The 21708-nt window shown below is 52.7% G+C and overlaps 1 protein-coding gene across 1 annotated transcript in view; it reads right to left on the bottom strand.

The window, feature by feature from the left end:
- WNT3A (Wnt family member 3A) overlaps positions 1 to 21708 on the bottom strand; it is an 86988-nt gene that overhangs the window by 58318 nt on the left and 6962 nt on the right. Inside the window, exon 2 of the mRNA XM_004384781.1 lies at positions 1094 to 1335. Coding sequence (XP_004384838.1) covers positions 1094 to 1335 — 242 coding nt within the window. The remainder of the gene's footprint in view (positions 1 to 1093; positions 1336 to 21708) is intronic.

Here is a 21708-nt window from a genome sequence, read left to right as displayed (position 1 = left end):
TTTTGGAACTGGATAGAGGTGGTTGTTGCACAACACTCTGAATGTACTAAATGCTACTGAATTGTAGTCCTTAACATGGTTAGTTTTATGTTACATGAATTTCATCTCAATTTACAAAAGGGCAATAAAGCTTCCACTTGGCGCTTTCTGTCTCGCTCTCACTCCTTCGCCCTTCCCCCCGCCATTGTAATCCAGCCACCATATTGTAAGGAAGCTCAGGCTGCCTAGAGAGGCCACTTGTGGGTGTTCCAGCTGACAGCCCGATGTGGGAGTGAATGAGGACCACTGAGGGACAGAGACCAGCCATATCTGCTGGGCTGCTGTATTCTTGATCCACAGAAATTGTGAGGCATACACAGGATTATTATCGTTGCAACCCACTGAGTTTTGTGATAATATCTTTTTCAGCAACACATAGCAAAACCCCACGCTTCTTGTCCTCTCCTTCCCAAAATAAGCCCATGGCTCCAGGACCCTGGATAGCTCCTGTCCTTCTGCCTTTATGACGCCATTTCTCCCCGTGGTGCCATCCCAACCACTCCCTTCTCCTATTTTCTTTGCATCTTCTCTCCAAGACCTGTATGAGGCCCTGGTTCCTTCAAGAAGCCTTCAATGACTAGCCTTGGTCCCCCTAGAAGAGCCCAGCTTCATTTTGGGGAAGAGGAGGAAGGAGGAGGTGTGTCTGGGGATCTGGATGACCCTATGGATCCACACCATTCCCAGACTCCAAAAGCCCCATTCAGAGCTGGTGAGCGTGGGGAAAAGAGGCTTTGAGATGTTGACACTATTAATGGTAGTCTGTGGAGAAGCACTTCCCACACGTCAGAGGTGCCATTTCACCCTCATTCAGAGATCAGAATGCTGAGGCAGAGTGAGACAAAGTGACCTGTCCTACATTCCACCACCACTGAGGGAAGGAGCTGGACTCAGACCCAGGCCCTTGGCTCCAGACCCCTCACCCACAGCCCTCCACTGCCATCTCCACCCAGAGGAAAGTGAGGGGCATGTGTCTGCCCTGCAAGCAAGGGACCAAAGACTTAGCAACCTGCACCCACTCACCCTCCCTGTGTCCCTCTGGGGCTGCCTGGAGTACCTTTGTCCAGCACGGGCCCAAAGATGGCCAAGCTGTCATTGACGGTGGTGCAGTTCCATCGGCGGCCGCGGAACTGGTGCTGGCACTCCTGGATGCCGATCTTGACGCCTTCCGCCACACTGGGCATGATCTCCACGTAGTTCCGGCAGAAGCGCAGCTGCTTGGGCACTAGGCCGGGGATGCTGGCACAGAGGATGGGCTGTGTGTTCAGGGAGGAGTACTGGTGCCCGATGGCGAGGGACCTGGCGGGAGAGGACGAGGAGGCCTGGTTAGTGTGGGAGCTGGAAGGGCCAATCGGGGCTATCCCAGGGCAGCCTCTGTCTGAGGGAGGAGACAAGGCCGCTTTCCTTTGGGGCACTCCTGCATTCGAGGGGTAAGACGTAGCTTCTGCCATTAAGGAGAAGCCAGGACCGCTGTCCCTATCCTGTACCGTACGCAAATGACCCGAGACTTAGCATAAAACAGAATGTCCATATGTGCAACATAAAGTGGCAGGAAATAAATTGAAGAGATGCTGAAGGCCTGCACGACTTCTCTGCACCCTGGCAGGGACCCTGTCCATAGCGGGGTTGATGCAGTAGAACCCTGAAGCTACTTGGGAACGCAGAGAATAGAACCCAGGAACACAGTGTGGTGGCGGTTGCTGAGGGGCCTCAGGGTGGGGCCAAGAGGAGGCTGGGCCACGTCAGCGAGGGAGGCTGCTTGGAGGAGGTGCACTGCTGGCTCTGGAATAGAAGGGGAGGAGGGCTGGTGTCCCAGGGTGGGGGGCAGTGACCGGGGCACAGCGAAGCTGAATCACACAGACAAAGATCACTGCTGAACTCGAGCTGTCCACGTGAGCCAGAAAGCCCACATCTGGTTACGTACCCCAAAGATCTAAGAACATATGTCCACAATAAGACGTGTTCAAGAATGGTCCCTGAGCTTTACACAGGAGAGCAAAGAAGGTGGTAACTGCCCAAACATCCATTAATAGGAGAGTGGATAAACCAATATTGATATAATCATACCGTGGACTGTTACTCAGCCATAAGAAAGAATGAAGGACTGATAACATCCTACAACACGGACAGACCTTGAAAACATCATGCTAAGTGAAAGAAGTCAGACACGATGCTACTCAGTGCGATGCTTGTGTAGTGCAATGCTACTCAGAAATAAAAAGAAACGAGTTACTGATCCAGGCAATGTCATGGATGACTCTCCTGACGTTTTGCTGAGGGAAAGAAGCTGGACCCGGAAGAGCCCACGCTCAGTGATCCCACTGGTATCAGACCACAGCAGGCACAGCCCATCTATGGGACAGGCATCAGGACCCTGGTCACCTCCAGAGGATAAGGACTGACTAGAAAATGGCACGAGGGAATCTTTCTCAGGCAGTGCTTTGTAAACGGTTACCACTAGCCACATGTGCCTATTGACATTTAAATTAATTAAAATGACCAAAAAATCAAAAGGGAATAATCTTTCATCACTGGATATTTTAGTGTTTACTGTAAACAATAAGTGTTATAAGTATACATCGTAAAATTTGAACCGTTCAGAAAGAAATAAGATGATTGGTAAGCATGTGACTGTCCCCTTGCTCCCCGGCTCCTAAAGGAGCCTCTTGTGTCATCTTCTGCAGGAAGCCGGGAACGCTGCGTGCACAGCCCACACTAGACAAACGGCTCTGCAAACGCGCACCACCCACTGGGAGGGACACCCGCTCACTGTGGCGGCTGCCTCTCTACCTCATCTCCCGTCCTTTGTAACAGCTGCATCATGGTCCAATGGATGGATAGACCAAAATTTCTTTAACACATTTAATGTAGGAGAACTTTTGGGTTGTTTCCAGGTTTGAAAACTTTTTCAAAATTCCAAACATCTCCATGCATCTCTGTGTCCATAATTGGTAATTGACTGCAAGGCTGAGTTCCTAACAGGAGAATTGCTAGGTCAAAAGTTATGGCCTCTTACATTTAAATAGATGTTGCCGAATTCTCCTCTCAAGGGTGGTATACGAGAGTGTTGTTTACCGACTCCTTGACAACAATGCCCATTATACAACTAAGAAATGCTGCCATTCCAATGGTGCCGTATGGTTATGATTGCCTGTGGATGTATCTGTCCACACATCCTGATGGGTGACGCACGGTTAGCACCACCTGTCTAAGTGTCTACCCTATAAGACAGTGATGGGTGGTTACGCTGCCTGTCGACATGTCTCCCTATTCTGACAGGTGATGACTAAGACACATGGCTACAACCACCTGTCAATATGTCTACACAATCTGACAAGTGATGTATTATTACAATCGCCAGTTGATTCACCTACCAATCTGACAGGTGACCTATTGTTATGACTGGCTGTTAATGCATCTACCCAATCTGATAGATGATGCATGGTTACCACCACCTGTCAATGTGTCTACCTAATCTGACAGGTGACCCATACCTACGTCCACCAGTCAATGTGTCTACTTAATCTGATGGTTACAATTAATCTGCATGGTTACAACAGCCTATTGACGTGTATACTCAAGCCAACAGGTGAAGAGAGGTAACAACTGCTTGTCCGTGTGTCTATCCTATTCGGTAGGGAGACACAGTGTATGACCACATGCCAGAGGTGATGTGTCTACCCAATCCAACAAGTGACATATCGTTATGACCGCCTGTCAAGGAGGCTATCCAATCCAAAAGTGACATATTGTTATGACCATCTGTAGACAAGTCTATCCAGTCCAACAGGTGACATAATGTTATAACTACCTGTCCTTGTATACACCCAATCTAATGGGCGATGCTTGGTTACAACAACCTGTCAATGTGTCTACCCTGTATGACAGTGATGCAAGGTCATGACTGCCTGTCAACGTGTCTACCCATTCTGACAGATGATGCACAGCTATAACTATCTGTCAATATGTCTACCCAATCTGACAAACGACATATTATTATGATCGCCTGTTGAGTCACTTACCCAATCCGACAGATGACCTGTTGTTATGACCACCTGTAGATGCATCTACACAATCTGACAGGTGACATATTGTTACAACCACCTGTTGATGCATCTACCCAATCTGATGGATGATGCATGGTTACCACCACCTGTCAGTGTGTCCACCCATTCTGATAGATGATGTACGGCTATAACCACCTGTCAACATGTCTACCCAGTCTGACAGGTGACATATTGTTACAACCACCTGTTGATACATCTACCCAATCTGATGGATGGCGCATGGTTACCACCACCTGTCAGTGTGTCTACCCATTCTGATAGATAATGCATGGCTACAACCACCTGTCAATACGTCTACCCAGTCTTACAGGTGACATTTTGTCATGACTACCTGTTGATGCATCTGCCCAATCTGACAGGTGATATATTGTTATGAATGCCTGTTGATGTGTGTACCCAATCTGACAGGTGACATGTGGTTATGACCACTTGTCTATGTGTCTACCCAATGCAACAGGAAGACACATTGTTACAATTGCCTGTCAACATACCTACTCAGTCTGACAGATAACATCGTTATCACTGCCTATCGACATGTTTACTCAGTCTGACAGGTGACATATTGTTTATATTGTTATGACCACCTATTAATGTGTCTACCCAATCGGATGGTGCTTCATGGTTATGACTACCTGATGATGTGTCTACCCAATCTGACAGGTGATATGGGGTTATGACCTCCTGTCAATGTGTCTACCCCATATGACAGGTGGTATGTGATTACAACCATCTGTTGATGAGTGTACTCAACCCAGCAGTGACATATTGTTATGACTGCCCGTCAGCAAGTCTTCCCAGTTCCACAGGTGACACATGGTTATGAAGGCTGTCAACATGCCTACCCTGTCCCATGGGCGTTACATGGTTATGACTGCCTGTCAATGCTTTTAAGCAATCTGACAGCGACTCGTGGTTATGACAGCCTATTGATATGTCTATCTCCCACAGTAGGACAGTGAGCTCTTTGTGACAGAGCTCTTCTTTTCCATTTCAATGCTTAGCACACCTATTGGTGGATGCTCTGTGTAAGTGATGGAGTGGCTGAAGCTGCTTTTCAGGCTGAGCTGGGGAAGCCTGACTCTCATCTTCTGTTTGGAGGAAACTACTGGTATCAGAAAGGGTCTGCAGGGCTCTCTGTGACCTCAGGATGGTGCTGGGAGAAGATCCAGACATACAAAGAGATAGCTGAGTGGGTAATGAGTTTGAGGGGAACAGCATCCTGTGGCTTCTGAGCAAAACCAAAAAAAAAAAAAAAACCAAATCTGTTGGCTTTCAGTCGATTCTGACTCAGCAGACAGAGTAGAACTGCCCCATAGGATTTCCAAGGAGTGACTGGTGGATTTGAATTGCCAACCTTTTTGGTTAGCAGACTGAGCTCTTAATCACTGCACCACCAGAAATCCGGTTGCACCTGCTTCCACAGAGAGGTAAACAGATTCCAACCAAGATTATTCAGGTGTCTCAGCCTTGACTGCTCTTCTCAGGGAGGAAAGTACCCACTTTCTCTCCTCTTCCTCCTCAGACACCCTGATCGCCCTCCATCTCTCTGACTGCCCAGTGTGGCCGGGCCTGGAGTGGTCTCCTGGCCACTCACTCATCCTGTCTCTGACGTGGACCTGGAGGAAGGCGCAGTGCTTACCTGGTGGCTTTCTCCTGTGGACTCCAGGAGGGAAAGCCTGTTTCTCCATCCTTTGTTTGGTGGGGAAACCATGGCACGGTAGCCTTACTGATGCCTCAGCTATAATCCCCCAGGGGTTAATCATATTCAGCACATCCTCTCCCTCTGGGAGGATTGAATACCTATCAAAAGGGTGGGAGAAAAACTTCTGTGCTCCTCGGTAACCTGCACACGTGTTAGGATACTGATGTTCAGTAAGTCCTGTTCTGAGTTCCAGTTCTCTCTATTGCAGTGAGAGCAGTAGGAAACGGTGAATTGTTGTCCTTCAGTCTCAGAAAAACAAACCTACCTTCTAGTAATACAAACTAAATCCCATCACCTTTCCATCTTCTGTCTCAAAAACCTTCAGAGGCTGCCTCAGCTTGAAGCATGAAGCCCAAACACTGTGGACCCTGGAATGGCTGGTGGCTGCAGAGAGAACATTGCATCATTGCAGAAAGTTCTAGCTGACAGCGCTGCTTCCCAGCTGGTTCTCCTTTCATATCCGCAGGCTCTTGTGCTCCAGCATACCTGCCTCTCACCTCGTTTTCCCGCCTCTGCCTCCACTAGTCCCTCTGTGAAGGGCCTTTGCTCCTTAGATCACGTCAACCTCTCATCCTGAACATCATGCCAGAAGCCCTCACTTCCTTGTAGCTGCCCTGAGTCCTGCTCCTCTTGGCCTCCCCTCTACAGCACTTACTGGACTCTGCCTGCACAACTCCCTCCCCTGCCAATCCTGAAAGGACAAATGCAAATGGGAAGGGAAATGGGTACATTCCCAAGAAGTTCCCAACGTGAATATCCAACACTGGTGTCCTCTATACCCCATGTCTTTCCACTCTTGCTAGACAGGCTGTCATGGATTGAATTGTGTCCCCCAAAAATATCTATCAACTTGGCTGGGTCATGATTCCCAGTATTGTATGATTGTGTAATCTGATGTGATTTCCTTATATGTTGTAAACTCTATCACTATGATGAGGTTATGTGTGATCTCCTTATGTGATGTACATTCTATCACTGTGATGAGGTTATACTGATGAGGTTTACAAGATTAGATAGTGTCTTAATCCAATCTCTTTTGAGATATAAAAGAGAGAAGCAAGCAGAGACACATGGGAACCTCATACCACCAAGAAAGCAGTGCCGGGAGCAGAGTGCGTCCGTCCTTTGGACCAGAGGTTCCTGCACTGAGATGCTCCCAGACCAAGGGAAGACTGATGTATCACAAGGACTTTCCTCCAGAGCCGAAAGAGACAGAAAGCCTTCTCCTGGAGCTGACGCCCTGAATTTGGACTTGTAGCCTACTGGACTGTGAGAGAATAAACTTCTCTTGTTAAAAGCCATCCACTTGTGGTATTTCTGTTAGAGCAGCGATAGATGACTGAGACACAGGCCATATCATTTTGGCCGTCCGGAACGTCCACAGGCTGCTTGCCCTCAGCGTACCCAAGGGAGCACAGCCCCTCCTTCCAGGGGCTGCTCACCCTCCTCCTGCATCCCTGATCCTGGGCCAAGCACCGAAACCTCCATACCAGACCCTGGCATCCCTCAGGGTCCCTCACACATCCATGTCCTGGAGGTCACACTGTCCTGAATTGTCACCTCTCCATTCCAATGCTGTGCATGCTGCCCCATCTGTCCTCCATGCAGCCTCCACAAGCCCACAAACCGGCAGGAGTCCATGTCCCAGCCTAGAATCTCCTTCCCTCATATGGTGTGCAACTACAAGAGCTTGCTTGTGGTTCATTCACGCATTGCTGGAGCGCCTGTGAAGGACTGAGGCCAAGCCAGGTCTGACCTTCCCGGGTTCCTCCCACGCGGGTGGCCAACAGCACTGCAGGCCCTGATATTTGGTGTTAGCAAGCGCCAACACAGCTGTGTGAACGCCCTTCCCCACGCAGACTGCCCACTGTGCTTCTCTCTCTCTTTGAAGCTCCCCCATAGGAAGTGCCCCCATGTTTCTGTCCCTCGCTCTTTGTGACCTGTACTGCATGGGGTGGCTCCCGTGTCCACCCTCTGACTGGAGACGGCCATGACCGTGTCTGCCATCTCTCAGGGCCCCTTGCACTCACTCAGGGGCTGAGTTTTCAGTGGTTCAACAGAGGGAACCTCCCTCTGGAGGGGAAGGCCCTGCTCAGGCCTTGGTGAACAAGCCCAGAAACAGAGGCACCTGGCTGAGGTCCACAGTGTGAGAGACAGGCCTCCAGGCAGGAGAAAATGGGGGGACCAGCAGGGAGAGGACCAGGTTGGGAGAGATAAAGGGGCCCAGCAGGGAGAGGACCTGGGTGGGAGGAGATGGGGAGACCCAGTGGAGTGAGGACATGGGTGGGAGGAGATGGGGGGACCCATCGGGGAGAGTACCGGGGTGGGAGGAGATGGGGGGACCCATCGGGGAGAGGACCTGGGTGGGAGGAGATGGGGGGACCCAGCGGGGAGAGGACCTGGGTGGGAGGAGATGGGGGGACCCAGTGGGGAGAGCACCTGGGTGGGAGGAGATAGGGGGACCCAGTGGGGAGAGGACCTGGGTGGGAGGAGATGGGGGGACCCAGTGGGGAGAGGACCTGGGCAGGCAGGAGGACACTGGAAGGAAAGACGGCCAGGGGAGCTGAGAGAGACCAGAGGCTTCCTTTGAGTCTCCTCTACCATGCTTCTCCACCACCCGTCTGTCAGAGGTGGCTTGCATGTTGCTGTGATGCTGGAAGCTATGCCACCGGAATTTCAAATACCAGCAGGGTCATCCATGGTGGACAGGTTTCAGTGGAGTTTCTGGACTAAACCAGATGAGGGGGAAAGGCCTGGTGATCTACTTCTGATAACTAGCCAATGAAAACTGCGAGGTATGGCACCCCTTTGCAGTGGACGATGTAGCCCTGTGGTCCTGGCTGTGAGAGCAGAACCACACCTGAGGTCAGGTAGTAGGGACTGAGCAGACTAAGAAGGATCACCCAGTGGATGATGCGGACTAAGCCCCAGGAGGCCCCAGGGTTAGGCTGTTAAGAGCCTGGGAAGACAGCATCCCGGGAGCTTCCCGGGGTGGAGAGCTCGAACATTCTGCTCTTGGAAGAGGGGTGAGCACCTCTCACAGGGATGTGGAAGCTCTGTACTGAAGAACAGCGCCCCCACCAGCCCCCATCCTGGTCCCAGTATGGAGACGTCAGCCTTGGGGGATAAGAGATCGGACCTTCTTCAGAAGAGACTGTCACCAATCCAGCAGAAACCCTGGACCCAGTAAGAGTGCAGAGCCAGGAGAAACAGCAGCAGGGCAGAGAAAGCAGACGCTGGAGTCTGCTGAACAGGTGGCAGCAGAGCTATGTGGGGGAAGTGGGCTGAGAACTGTCATGGACTTAGGGCCGTGAGGGCGCCAGAAACAGCAGAGACCACGAGAGGGCCTGGGCAGGGCAGAAACCCCACCTGAAGTGCAGGACTCCTGGCCAGAGGGCAAAGGGGTCTCCCAGCAGAGATGCGGGACACCTTGTGCAGAGGCCTGCCCACAGAGAGAAAGAGAGCGAGCGCAGCCACGCTGAGCTGAGCTGGGGACATGAACCCAGCATCGAAACCACGGTGCACCTGCTGACACCTAAGACGTGGCCGCCCAGTGATGTAAGAGTAAACACCAGCCTTCTGTCATGAAACTGTTAAGAGTCAGCATTGATTTAGTTGTTTGCTCTCTACTTTCCAAGTGTTAATGCTCTGGGGGCATCTCCTGTGTTCTGGCTCTGATTGGACGGACATGATATTTATGAGGGATCCGTATTAGTGACAACCTGTGTGCACCACGATAATAAATCTGTATTGTTTGAACAACCTGTGCGTGTACCGCAAAAACCTTACGGAACACCAAAAAACCCATCAAAACCAAACTCATTGCCGTCGAGTTGATTCTGACTCATAGCGACCCTGTAGGACAGAGGAGATCTGCCTCGTAAGGTTTCCAAGGAGTGGCTGGTGGATTTGAACTGCCAGCCTTTTGGTTAGCAGCCAAATGCTTAACCACTGCGCCACCAGGGTGGAGCACAACAGAATATTATCCAGTATAGAGCTGGAAGATGAGCCCCCCAGGTCGGAAGGCACGCAATAGCCACGACAATGGACTCAAACATACCAACGATCGTGAGGATGGCGCAGGATCGGGCAACTTTCCCTCTGTTTTACGTAAAGTCGTCATGAGTCGGATACTCCTTGACAGCGACCACAACAAACTGTGCTCCTGGTCAACAGCCTTGCCCATTTGTCGTTTGACAAAACCCAGAAACCTCAGGGGCTGTCTCCCTCAGGCCTGCCGGCCCCACCCCTGCTTCTCCTCCTTCCCTCCTGGTTCTTAAAGGGCCAGCCCCACCTGGGCTCTGTCTCTCACCGGGCCAGCTACCAGCGCCCACATGTGCACAGCACGTGGCCGTGACTTTACAACACAGAGAGCAAAGTGCTGCCCCCTTAGATCCCAATTCTCCTTCCAGCTAATCCCCATTTATCTGTGCTTTCATTGCTAAACATTTCAAGAGAATCACCGCCCTCCAGTTGCTGTTGAACCCCTCGTTTGGCTTCTCTGCTGCGCTCCTGGCCATGTCTCTAGGGACTGCCTGGTGGCCATTCACACCTGTGAAACGGCTCAGCCTGCATGGCTGGGTGGTGGCATTCTCACCCGACTCCTGCCACCCTCCCTAGATGTCTGCTTTCTGCTCCTTTGCTGGGTTGGTCCTTGCTTGTTTTTTCCTTCTCTTGGAGACTCTGGTCCATTCTCATAGACTCAGGCACCATCTGTGTGCAACCACACCGCCCTGCCTCCTCGCTTTGATGCCATCTGAGCCCTTCGCACTGCAGCCTCCTGTGTCTGCAGAGTGAGTCTCTCTCCGCCTGGACACAAGTCCCTGGACTCAGCCTTATTCATCACGGGCCCAGCTCCCTGTGAATGCTCAGGGCACAGCTGACACCTGTAGGGTGTAGGCTCTACTGCAGGGCTTTGGGAGGATGGAGTGGGCGTCGTGGGGGACAGCTCTGCACAGCGAACCCCAGAGCACACCCTCCCCAGCTTTCCCCCTCGAGACTGTGACTTGGCCCCTGATTTGATGTCATTTGAATTAGGGGCCTCTTCCTCTTGGGGTCTCCACCCGTGCCAGCCAGCCGAGGAGTTTGGAGGATGCTCTCTGAGTGGAGAAGCACGTGAGGGAGGGTCCCTGAGGAATGAGTAGCGGGCGAGTGGCTGGAAAAATGGGCTGGAGCTGGTCGGGTGGGAAAGTGAGACTTTGGTTCAGGCTAGTACAGCAGCTTTCCTGGGGCTTCCCATGTCCCTCTGGCTGGCCTGGTTGGCTGCCCATCCGGCTCCTTCGGCCTCAGACCTAGAAAGGCTGCTGCGGCCAGGCTCTGCAGGACCCTGATGGACGCCAGGCCAAGGAGCTGGGGAGGTCAGGCTGGTAGTTTTCAAACTCTGCTCTTAGAGCTGCCTGGGACCCCAGGAGAGGCACCGCAGGGGCCAGTGCGGGGGTGAGGCTGAGGTGACCAGCTGTCCCCGTTTGCCCAGGACTGAAGGGGCTTCAGGTGTTAAACCAGGACAGGTTGGTTGTCCCAGGTGCAGCGTCCTGCCACGCTCAGGCTCCTCCACTCCACTCACCAGCTCTAGCCTTGACACTCCACAGAAGATGTGTGCAAATCACTGCACACAAACGCTGAACATGGTTAACAAGGTGCATGCAGGTTTTTAGGGGTGATGTGGACTGATGCTTGCAAAGCTCTGGAGTGTGTAAAAGCAAGACGGATGGATGGGTGGATAGAGGGGTGGTTAGACGGGTACCCAGTATTCACTGTAAGCTTCTTTCATTTTTTCTGTATGTTTGAAAATAATTTTATGATGAAATGTCGGGAACAGATTTGCAAGTCATGGCGGTGGTCTCGGAGCACTTCTGAGAAGGTGGCTCTGAGGCCACGGGTCACTCCCTCCTTCTCTGTTGCCACAGTTGGGCCACAGCTGGGGCAGGGGGCAAGGGAGCACCCTAAGAAGGACATCCCCTCGAGTTGATTTCACTTGGCTGATTAAATGTGCTAGTTTGTTTGGAGCCTCAGAACAAGGGGAAAGGAAGGAGGGGGCTTGGTTTAGGCAGAAAGACTTGGTGCCTGAGCTTCTCACCCCGATTCTGACTCCGCCTCTCGCTGGCCTAGAAGGAAATGGCCCAGCGACGTGGCCCTTTTCAAGGTGCCCATCCCCACGGCTGATGCCTCCAAGGCTGGGCTCACTCTGTGGGGTGGGGGCGGGGGGACAATTTAGCGAAGAAGCCCCTCTGCCCACCTGAGAAGCCAGCCTCCTGCAGAGAGCACAGAGTTCATGCCTCCTTCTCACTTCCTGTCTTGCCCAGGCCAGAGTGAGGGCAGAGGGTCTTGTCCTCACCCTTCTCCTATAGCCCTAGGCCTGCACTCCAGGGCAGCAGAGGGGCGCTCCCAGCTCTGTCTCCCCTACGCCTGAGCGCCTCTGCAGTGTGCTGAGTCAGTGCGACGGCCCACAGCCCCCTCTCCCTGCCCCAGGCCTCCTCCAGGACAGGCCCTGGCACGCCACCGCCCAAGCGCTGCCAGGGTTCCAGCAGCACAGCCAGATGGCTCCAGCTGTCCGGGCCTCACTGGCACCCACAGGACCCCTCTCTCTCACCCTTCTGGGCTCGGGCACCACCCTGGTGCAGCTCCTGCCTCTCTGGACCCGAGGACCCCTTCAGTTCCTTTAACTGCTTCCAGAAAGACATCTCCTTTTGAGAGCCCAGTGACTGAGAGGGCCTGGACAATGCAGACTGGCCAGGTTGGATGGGGACGCTCACAGCCAGCGGGACAAGGAGAGGCAGAGGGCCGCGTGTTGTGGGAAGGACCAGGGGGCTTCGGTGGGCCTTGAAGTGTCATTAAAATACAGGAAAGTATCCAAACTAGTCACACACTCCTCACCCCTGCCAGGATCCACATTTCTAATCCGAGGTACCCATACCATACCCGTGGCCGTCGAGTCAATTCCAACTCATAGCGACCCTATACAACAGAGTAGAATTCCCCCGTAGGGTTTCCAGGGAGAGGCTGGTGGATTCAAACTGCTGACCTTTTGGTTAGCAGCCAAGCTCTTAACCATTACGCCACCAGGGCTCCAATCCGAGGTAGATGACCCAAAATAATCGATAGTTGGAAAACCGCAATGTGTAATTCCTTTCTCCCACGTCTTTCTGGGAGGAAGGGGGCGAGAGCTGGGCTGGGGCTGGGGAGCCCAGGAGGAGAGGCGAGGGGTGGGAGTCTTCCCGACAGCAGGGGCTGCACTGGGCAGTGGCACTGATTCCAGGCCAGACCTGCAGCCTTTTGCCCTGGAAGCCAAATGCTGGATGACGGCTGGGCTGGATGAAGGGTGAGGCCTGCAGCACCTCCAGGTGTCCCTCACCTGAAAGTACCACTTCAGTGTGGCCTTAGGGTCCTCATCCCACTGTTGGCACCTCCCAGTGCACTCGGACGCACACCCAGAACAAAGATTGTACGTGCACAGAATACAGTTACACCAAACGGGACTCGGGGTCCTGGCCTGGCTCTTGGACCAGGAGCAGGACATTCGTGGAAACACTGGTGAAATCAGCCGTAACAAGGTCACTAGTCAGTCGACATTGAGCTAATCTAATCACGTGTGCTTTAAAAGCAGAGCTTTCTGCCTGTAGCAGAAGAGGCAGTCCAGCAGATCCAAAGTGTGAGGAGGGCTTGGAGGGGGCGGCATCATAGCAGCAGACACGGCCTCTACGAGCTGAGCGAGGCCCGGGTGATAGCAGGGAACTGGATTCCCTTAACAAGGGGCAATGCGGTTGGAAGCAGGTTCTCCCCGGCACCTCCAGGTGTTGAGACCCTGAGCAGAGAACCAGCTGAGCTCAGAACTACGGAACTTCCGATCTACAGAACTGTGAGCTGATAAATGGATGTGGTTTTAAGGCGCTGCGTTTGTGATTTGTTACACAGCAGCAGGAAACTAAGGGATTCCCCATCTCCTTTCTCTTCTGCCCACACTGGTTTTTCCCTCCCTCCCCTGAGTTCCAGAGGCCAGAATCTTCTAGGGAGAGAAAGGGGCGCCTGAGGGAATGCTGCCTCCTTGAGCTGGTGGCCCTCAATGCGTGACCTCTGAGGATTGCTGCCACCACCACCCTCACCACCCCATCACCACCGCCTGTGGACAGCACCTCTCCTCCCACGGCACCCACGTGCCCTCCTCTGAACGCGATCTCTTGCTAAAGCTAATTATTTCCTCCTTCAAAACTCCTTGGTCACTGCTCCCACCTCCAGCTGCCACCAGCTCTGTGAAGACCCTTCCTGGTCCCCCCCGGCGCTTCGCCCACCCACCGCCCAGTGGTCCTCGTGACAATAGGGGCAGTCTCACGATGACCTTGTTTACTGGGCTGCAGACAGGCCTGGGCTGTTCTGTGCCGCCCTCGAACCCACCCAGCCATGTGAACTGCACAGATGAGGAGCTGAGGCTTGGAGTGGAAGGAAATGCGAAGGTCAGCACGTTCATGCCCAGAGCAAGGGCCCAGCACCGTCTGCCTCCAAAGGCCCTCCCCTTTCCAGTGTGCTAGGATGCCCTTGGAATTTATTAAATACCAAAAAAACCACCGAAACCCATTGCCATCGAGTCGATTCTAACTCATAGCAACCCTATAGGACAGAGGAGAACTGCCAAATAGGGTTTCCAAGGAGCGGCCAAGCTCTTAACCACTGCACCATCAGGGCTCCTATTAAATACCAGTGCATACAAAACAACGTATGAAAACGGGTAAGATATAGACTATGGTAATACAGCAAAACCTGTGCAACCACCACTCATCTAAAGACATGGAACATTACAGATGCCCCCTAGTCCTATACACACCGTTTCCAGCACAGAAAGACCATTGAAGGGGGCATGGGAAGTGACCCACAGCTAACCAGCACGGTCGTCACGGATGGGCATCGCCACCTTATTGGTTGACTTTGCCTGCTGCCTCAGAACTCTCTGAGCCTCAGTTTACCCAGCTAATATTTGAGGTCACTTGCCTAGAGTAGGGTTCTCAAGTTGGGGTCTCCGGGCCAGTAGCAGCAGCACCAGGGGACTTGCTAGAAATGCATGTTCTTGGGCCCCACCCAGAGCGGCTGAGTCAGACACTGGGGGCGGATCAGGCCGAGTCTCAACAAGCCCTCCAGGGATTCGGAAGCTCACTCCTGTTTAAGAAGCACTGGATTCTAGGACCGCCAGGGCTGCTTCCGGTTTGGACATCCTAGGACTTCAGTGTCACCCTGTGGATGAGGAGCTTTGAACGGCTTCTTAAAGCCCAAGCCCCTTAGTGTGGCAGTCAAGGGTTGTCCTCCAGTTCCTGGTCCTGGGACCCCACAGCTTCCTGAAGCTTCCAGCCAGCAGAAGGGTGAGGGCTGCTCTTCCACTGTGTGGGTTTAGAGCGTTAGAGCCATAGAAGGGAGTTGCGCCACATCACCGTGAGTCAGGGCCAGGAGCCGGGCTGCAGTTTGTACCTGTGTTCATGGGGGCACTGAGGGCCCTCCCCGCTCCTGGACTGGTCCCGGGAAGTCAATGACGAGTGCAATCATCCCGGGATGTCAGGAACCCCACGTCGTCGCACCTCTGGAGCCGTCAATTAGCAGAAGGAGGAAGCGTGAGTGGAACATTCCAGAAGAGACACAGACTGAAAGGGGAGCTGTCTGGCTCGAAGAAGGGGCTGGGCGACGGCGAGCACCATGAAGGGCTGTCAGCAGGCACCCTCGCCTGCACCAGTGCCCTGCGGGGGAGGTCCTGGGGGGCAAACACAGACCCAGCTCCTCACTAAGCCTCCAGGAGCCTGCCCCCATTCTCACCTGGATCCCTGCGGTTTCAAATGCTTTCTCCAACCTCTCTCCTTCACATGCTTTACAGGTGTGCAAACTGGTGTCCAGAGAGGAAGAGGAAGGGCCTTTTTAGCCCTTCACAAATGAGTGGTGGTGCAGGCGGGAACGCTGGGCGCAGCACAGCACCAGGCGCACAGCCCGCTTCAGGTGGGGGAATTCCAAGTCAGCCATTGTTCATTCAACACGCACCAATTCCCTCTCTCTTAGTCACGGCGAGGCCCTGACCCCTGCCAGGGTGACACAGGAACCCACAGGCCCTCCCGTTTGGAAAGCTGTTGGCTTCTGGAGATGGCCTCATGGGCCTCCTCCTCCTCTTCCTCATTGTCACCACCATGGAGTGTTCCAGCAGGCAGGGAGCTCAGGGAGGAGCCGCTCCTGCCCAGGTGTACCTTGGCCAAAGCCCTGGGTGTGCTCCTTGCTCTTCTCTTGGCCCCAGGGAAAAGCCAGGTGGGAGGGTGCTAACATGCCCTGAGCCTTGGGGAGCAGCAGGGGCGGGAGGGCCCGACCCACCTTGCCTCACCCCTTCCCCTCACTGCTGCACCTGGCTGCCCTGAGTCACCCGATGAGGAATCTACTCACTTCTCCTCGGGCTGGCAGCCCAACAGGGGAGGAGGCTCCTAGAAGGCACCCACCCCTTTATGCTACCCTGCAGGAGAGGGCTAACCGCCCCTCGTCTAGAGAGGCCTCCCTCAAGGGCGTCCGTGCAGCTGAGAGGCCCGTGGTAGGGGCACATCCACACTGGTGTGTGTATGGGTGCTGAAATGGGTGCTGAGGAGACCTGGAGATGCAGAGCCCGCTGGAGGGTGGCAGTGGCTTTGGCAGCAGAGTCCATACTGGTGTGCTCAGTGGCTTTGTCATTCTGAGAAGGCGAGTGTGTGGAGAAAAGGAAGGCTCTGGTACAGGGAAGTGTTTGTATGAAGCAGGTCAAGTCACAGATGTGCTTTCCTTCCAGGTTTTCATGCACGCTATCGTCAGTTGTTTTTTGGTAATGATTGGTGTTTAAGGTGAGCTGCCACCTTCACTCAGAACGTGCACGAGTGTGTTTTTGGAAACGGGCCCCATGTGGTCTCCCAGCCTGGGACTGCTGATGCCTTTGGAAGCCACACCTTCAGCCTGGAAGCACTAATGATTTTCTTCCCTCTTGTTGAGGGAAGGTGGGCGCCCAGCCAGACCATTCTGCTCTGCATGGAAGGAGATGCTGGCTGGGACATGCAGAGAAAGGAGGGAGGGCCAGGTCGGGTGCCCAGTCTCTCCCTGGACGCCCACGTGAACTTTACTGTCACTATGTGGCATCACCATGTGGCCGGACAGGGGGACTTAAACGGCTCTCCATGAGGGAGGCCCTAGGACAAAGGGCTGGGACACAGGCTGGCCCCTCCTCTGCCCCGTTGCCTGTGTCCAGTCCTTCTCCTGGTATAGCCATGGAGTCCCAGGTCAGGAATGATCCCAAGAGCATCTAATCAGACACTGCTTTGCATGAGGAAGCTGAGCCTTGGGGGGCTCCATGGCCTGTCCTATTAGGTTGGTGGAGTTTTGGTTTCTGGCCTCCAAGATGGTTTCCTTGTCAGGCAGTGTTGCACATGCCACTTGTGACCCTGCAAGTCTTCTGCTGCCTCCAGGGCAAGCAGGCACTGTGGAGGACAGGCTGCAATTCGTTTGGGCAAGGAAGGAGAAGCACTGTGGGGAGGGTGGCCCTTTGTTGTTAAGGATTGAATTACGTCCCCCAAAAATATGTGTTATAAATCCTAACCTCTATGTTTGTGGTTAAAATCCCATTTGGGAATGGGTTGTCTTTGTTATGTTAATGAGGCAGGATTAGTGTAGGGTGTGTCTTGAATCAATCTCTTTTGAGATATAAAAGAGATTAAACAAGTGAGCAGAGGGGAAATGGGGTAAGACAGATGCCAAGACACATGGAGATCTTCAAGGAACCAGGAAGCAGAAGCTGAAGAGACGATGACCTTCCCCCAGAGCTGACAGAGAGATAAAGTCTTCCCCTAGCACTGGCATCCTGAATTCGGATTTATGGCCTCCTAAACGATGAGAAAATAAATTTCTGTTTGTTAAAGCAACCCACTTGTGGTATTTCTGTTATAGCAGCACTAGATAACTAAGATAGAATTTGATATTGGAAGAGTAGGGCGCTGCTCTAACAGACACCTAAGATGTGGAAGTGGTTTTGGAATTGGGTAATGAGTAGAGGCTGGAAGAGTTTTAAAGTGCCTAATAGTAAATACCTTTGGAAACTTCTGGTGGAGTAGCAGTTAAGAGCTACAGCTGTTAACCAAAAGGTCAGCAGTTCGAATCCACCAAGCACTCCTTGGAAACCCTATGGGACAGTTCTACCGTGTCCTATAGGGTCACTATGAGTCATGAGTCAGGATTGACTCAACAGCCATGGGTTTTCTTTTTTTTTTTTTTTCCTAATAGGTAAAAGCCTAGATTTTCTTGAAGAGACTGTTGGTAGAATTATGGACGTCAAAAGCAATTCTGGTGAGGGCTCAGAAGAAAGTGAGAAGAGCTACAGAGAAAGTTTCTATCATCTTAGAGAATATATATGGCGCCAGCAACAGAATGTTGCTAGAAATGTGGTCATTAAATGTGCTTCTGGTGAGACTTTAAAAGAAAATGATGAACATGTGATTGGACAATGGAGGAGGGGTGATGCTTTTTATGCAGAGGTAAATAACTTGCCTGAATTATGTTCAAATGTTTGGTGGAAGGTAGAATTTGTAAGTGATGAACTTGGCTATCTGGCTGATGAGAATTCTAAGCAAGATCTTAAAGGGGCCATGGGGTTTCTCCTTGCTGCTTATAGTAAAATGAGCGAGGAAAGAGATGGACTTAAAAATTAACTGTGCAAAACGAAAACAGAACTCAAAGATTTGGAAAATTCTGTTGTACAAACGAAGGACATGTGTCCTAGAATTTTCACCAAGGATATGACTATCCAATCTTTTGTTAAGGAGATTAAGCCTGTGACTGATGGATCTAACCAACTGTTACAGCAGAAAATGCATCAGCTTAGAGAGGACAGAGAAAGAACGAAAGGAAAGAACACTGTCTGCCTCTTAGAATTCCACAGGCAGGAAACAGACCATAGGAGGGAGCTACATCTGTTGTTCTCCATGAACAGAAAAGGACTACACCTGGGGAAGCTCAGAAATCAGCAGAACTGTTGGAAGAAGCATGGGAAGCAAGGCCTTCTTGGTTTCAAAGGGTGGGGCCACAGTCTCCTGGATCTCAAAGGGTGGAGCGACAGCTTCCTCGGTTTCAGAGTTGAATCTTTGACACTTTGGTTCTGAAGCGCGGGGCTGCTGTTAAGGTGTGCCAGAGGAAGGGGCTGCTTCCCAAAGCTGAGGGGGTGGGGCTGCCATGCCCAAGGGGCAGAAGAACAGGGCCTACCAGAGCTGAGGGGGTGGGGTCACCACTCAGATGAACTAGGAGAACGGGGCTACCTAAAGCCAAGGGAACAATGTTGCTATCCCAGAAGGCCTGGAAGGCAGAGCTGAAGCCCAGGGCTAAGGGGCCTCTACCCAGAATCCAGAGGGCATGGCCAACACCCAGAGTCTGGAGGGTGAGGCCATTGCTCAGATGGTCTCAGAGAAGAGAGGATTATTTTCAAGCCTTAAAAGCTAACATAATTTGTTTTGCTGGGTTTTGGACTTTCTTGGTGCCTGTCATTCCTTCTTTCCTTCCAATTTCTCCCATTTGTAATAGAAATGTCTACCCTGTGCCTGTTCCACCATTGTACTTTGGAAACAGATAACTTGGATCTACATTTCACAGGTTCCCAGATGAAGAGGACTTTTGCCCCAGGATGGAATGTGCCTAAAGTCTCACCCATATTTGACTTAGATGATTCAGAGGATAAGACTTTGGACTTGGAGTGGATTGAAGACTTTTGGGAGGATGTGATGGGTGCATGCATTTTGCATGTGGCAAGGACATGGATTTTGGGGGGCCAAAGGATGGAATGTTATGGATTGAATTATGTCCCCCAAAAATATGTGTTGTAAATTCTAACCTCTATGTCTGTGGTTATAATCCCGTTTGGGAATGGATTGTCTTTGTTATGTTAATGAGGCAGGATTAGCACAGGGTGTGTCTTGAGTCAATCTCTTTTGAGATATAAAAGAAGTTAACAAGTGAGCAGAGGAGAGATGGGGTAAGCTAGATGCCAATACACATGGAGATGTCCCAGGAATTAGGAAGCAGAAGCTGAAGAGACAAGGACTTTCTCCCAGAGCCAACAGAGATAAAGTCTTCCCCTAGAGCCGGCTTTCTGAATTTGGACTTCTAGCCTCCTAAACTGTGAGAAAATAAATTTCTGTTTGTTAAAGCAACCTACTTGTGATATTTCTGTTATAGCAGAACTAGATAAAAAAGACTGTGGTGTCCTCAAAGCCAGTGGCATTGGCCAGGCCTGGCAGGCAGCTCTGTTATTAGCCTGTTTGTTTGCTGTTATGTCCTTCCTTTTCCTGGGCCTCAGTTTCTCCAACTAACCCAAGGTGGCTGGACCATATTCTCTCCGAGGCTCACAGAGAAGATCAGACCCTTCTTGCTCTCTGCTTGAATCACACGTTACATCTGCACCTCAGAGTGGCTGCAGCCCTCCTGGGACCCTCTGGCACATCCTCATCTCTTGTAGTTGGCCTCCTGGGCAAGAGCCATGCCCCTGTCCTAGGCCGGCTTAGAGCTCTGGTGAGCCTTCCCAGCAGGTCTGGAGTCTCTGTTTTCTGTCATCAGAGCCCCACGTGGCCCCTCTTAGATGACGACTGCCCTGCATGACAGGAGCAGTCTGTCCCCTCTTGGAAAAGGAGCGGCCCGAGCCTGACTGCTCCATGGACTGGGCTCCCTCGATGGTGCGAACTGCCTATGGAGGCCTCTGGGGCCTGTCTGCTCCTTCCTGTAACCAGTGGTGGAGGAAGGGCCCTGTGCCTCTCTAAAGGGCTCTCATGACATGCTGTCCATCTGTCCCAGACCTCGCAGGGAGTTGAGCACATTCCAACCAGAAAGGCCTCTGGTGGAGAAGGGCCACCAGGACGGCTGCCGGGCCCTGTGTCTTCCCAGCGAGTTCCACAGTCCTGCCTGGAGCCCCGGCTGCACCCCTCCTCCCCAGGCGGGCCAGGATTACTGACACATACTTCGAGCAAGTCCCAGCAGGCGGGCAGAGAGGCTCCCTGTGCCCGCGGCCACACATTTGCCTGCTTCCCTTGGTTGCGGCGGCACGTTTAGCTGGGAAGGAATGTGGAAGCGCGACACCTCCAGCTGTCTCAGAGGGGAGGCGAGGAGGGAGACTGAGGCAGCGCTTCCCACCTGCCTGCCCACCCCTCACAGCACAGCCCATGGACACCCAGCCTCAGGGGCCAAGGGAACTGAACGTTATGTCCTCATGCCCACAGAGTCAGGCCACTCATACAGTTTCAAAACCATACAGAGCAGCTATGGGGCAAAGAGGGTGCAGAGAAGTCAAGAGGGAAGAAGGGGGATGATGGAATGTCCTCCATTTAATGGCATGGACCCCAAATGACTCATGTCCCACATGCGTCTGTTCCACAAAGGAAGAAACAGAATGAACGCCATGGAGGGCCTCACCCAGACCCTCAGTGAAGAGGCCGCAGGGCTGGGGTTGGAGTCCCACCGAGTGTCCAGTCCTGGTGAGGAGGACAGGGATGAGAGCCTAACAGTGACAGAGCCTGGGGTTGGCTCTGTGAGATGCGAGGCTGGGAGGGCATGTGGAGATGTGGAGGGCATTGCGGTGGGGCACAGGCATGCTGGTGGAGAGGCTGCTCACGCGCTTTGCACCATCGGGCGCAGCACTGCACCTGCCCAGCACACGGCAGTGGCCTGAGCTAGTGCAAACTGCACGGAGCGGGGTCAGTGAGGTCTAACACGAAGATGGCCAAGACAGCAGGTGGCTATGGGGAAGGAGCGAGGTCGTTGTCATGTCCTCCCCTGAGAATCACGGATTCTCTGAGGGAGGCGGAGTGGGGACACCATGGAGTCCTCCCCAAGAGCCACGGATTCTCTGGGGGAACAAGCGGGGCCATCATGGAGTCCTCCCCTGAGAACCACAGATTC

Source organism: Trichechus manatus, unplaced genomic scaffold (genome assembly GCF_000243295.1).
Source record: "Trichechus manatus latirostris isolate Lorelei unplaced genomic scaffold, TriManLat1.0 scaffold00128, whole genome shotgun sequence".
NCBI classification, from domain to species: Eukaryota; Metazoa; Chordata; class Mammalia; order Sirenia; family Trichechidae; genus Trichechus; species Trichechus manatus.
This window is presented reverse-complemented; position numbering and strand designations above follow the sequence as displayed.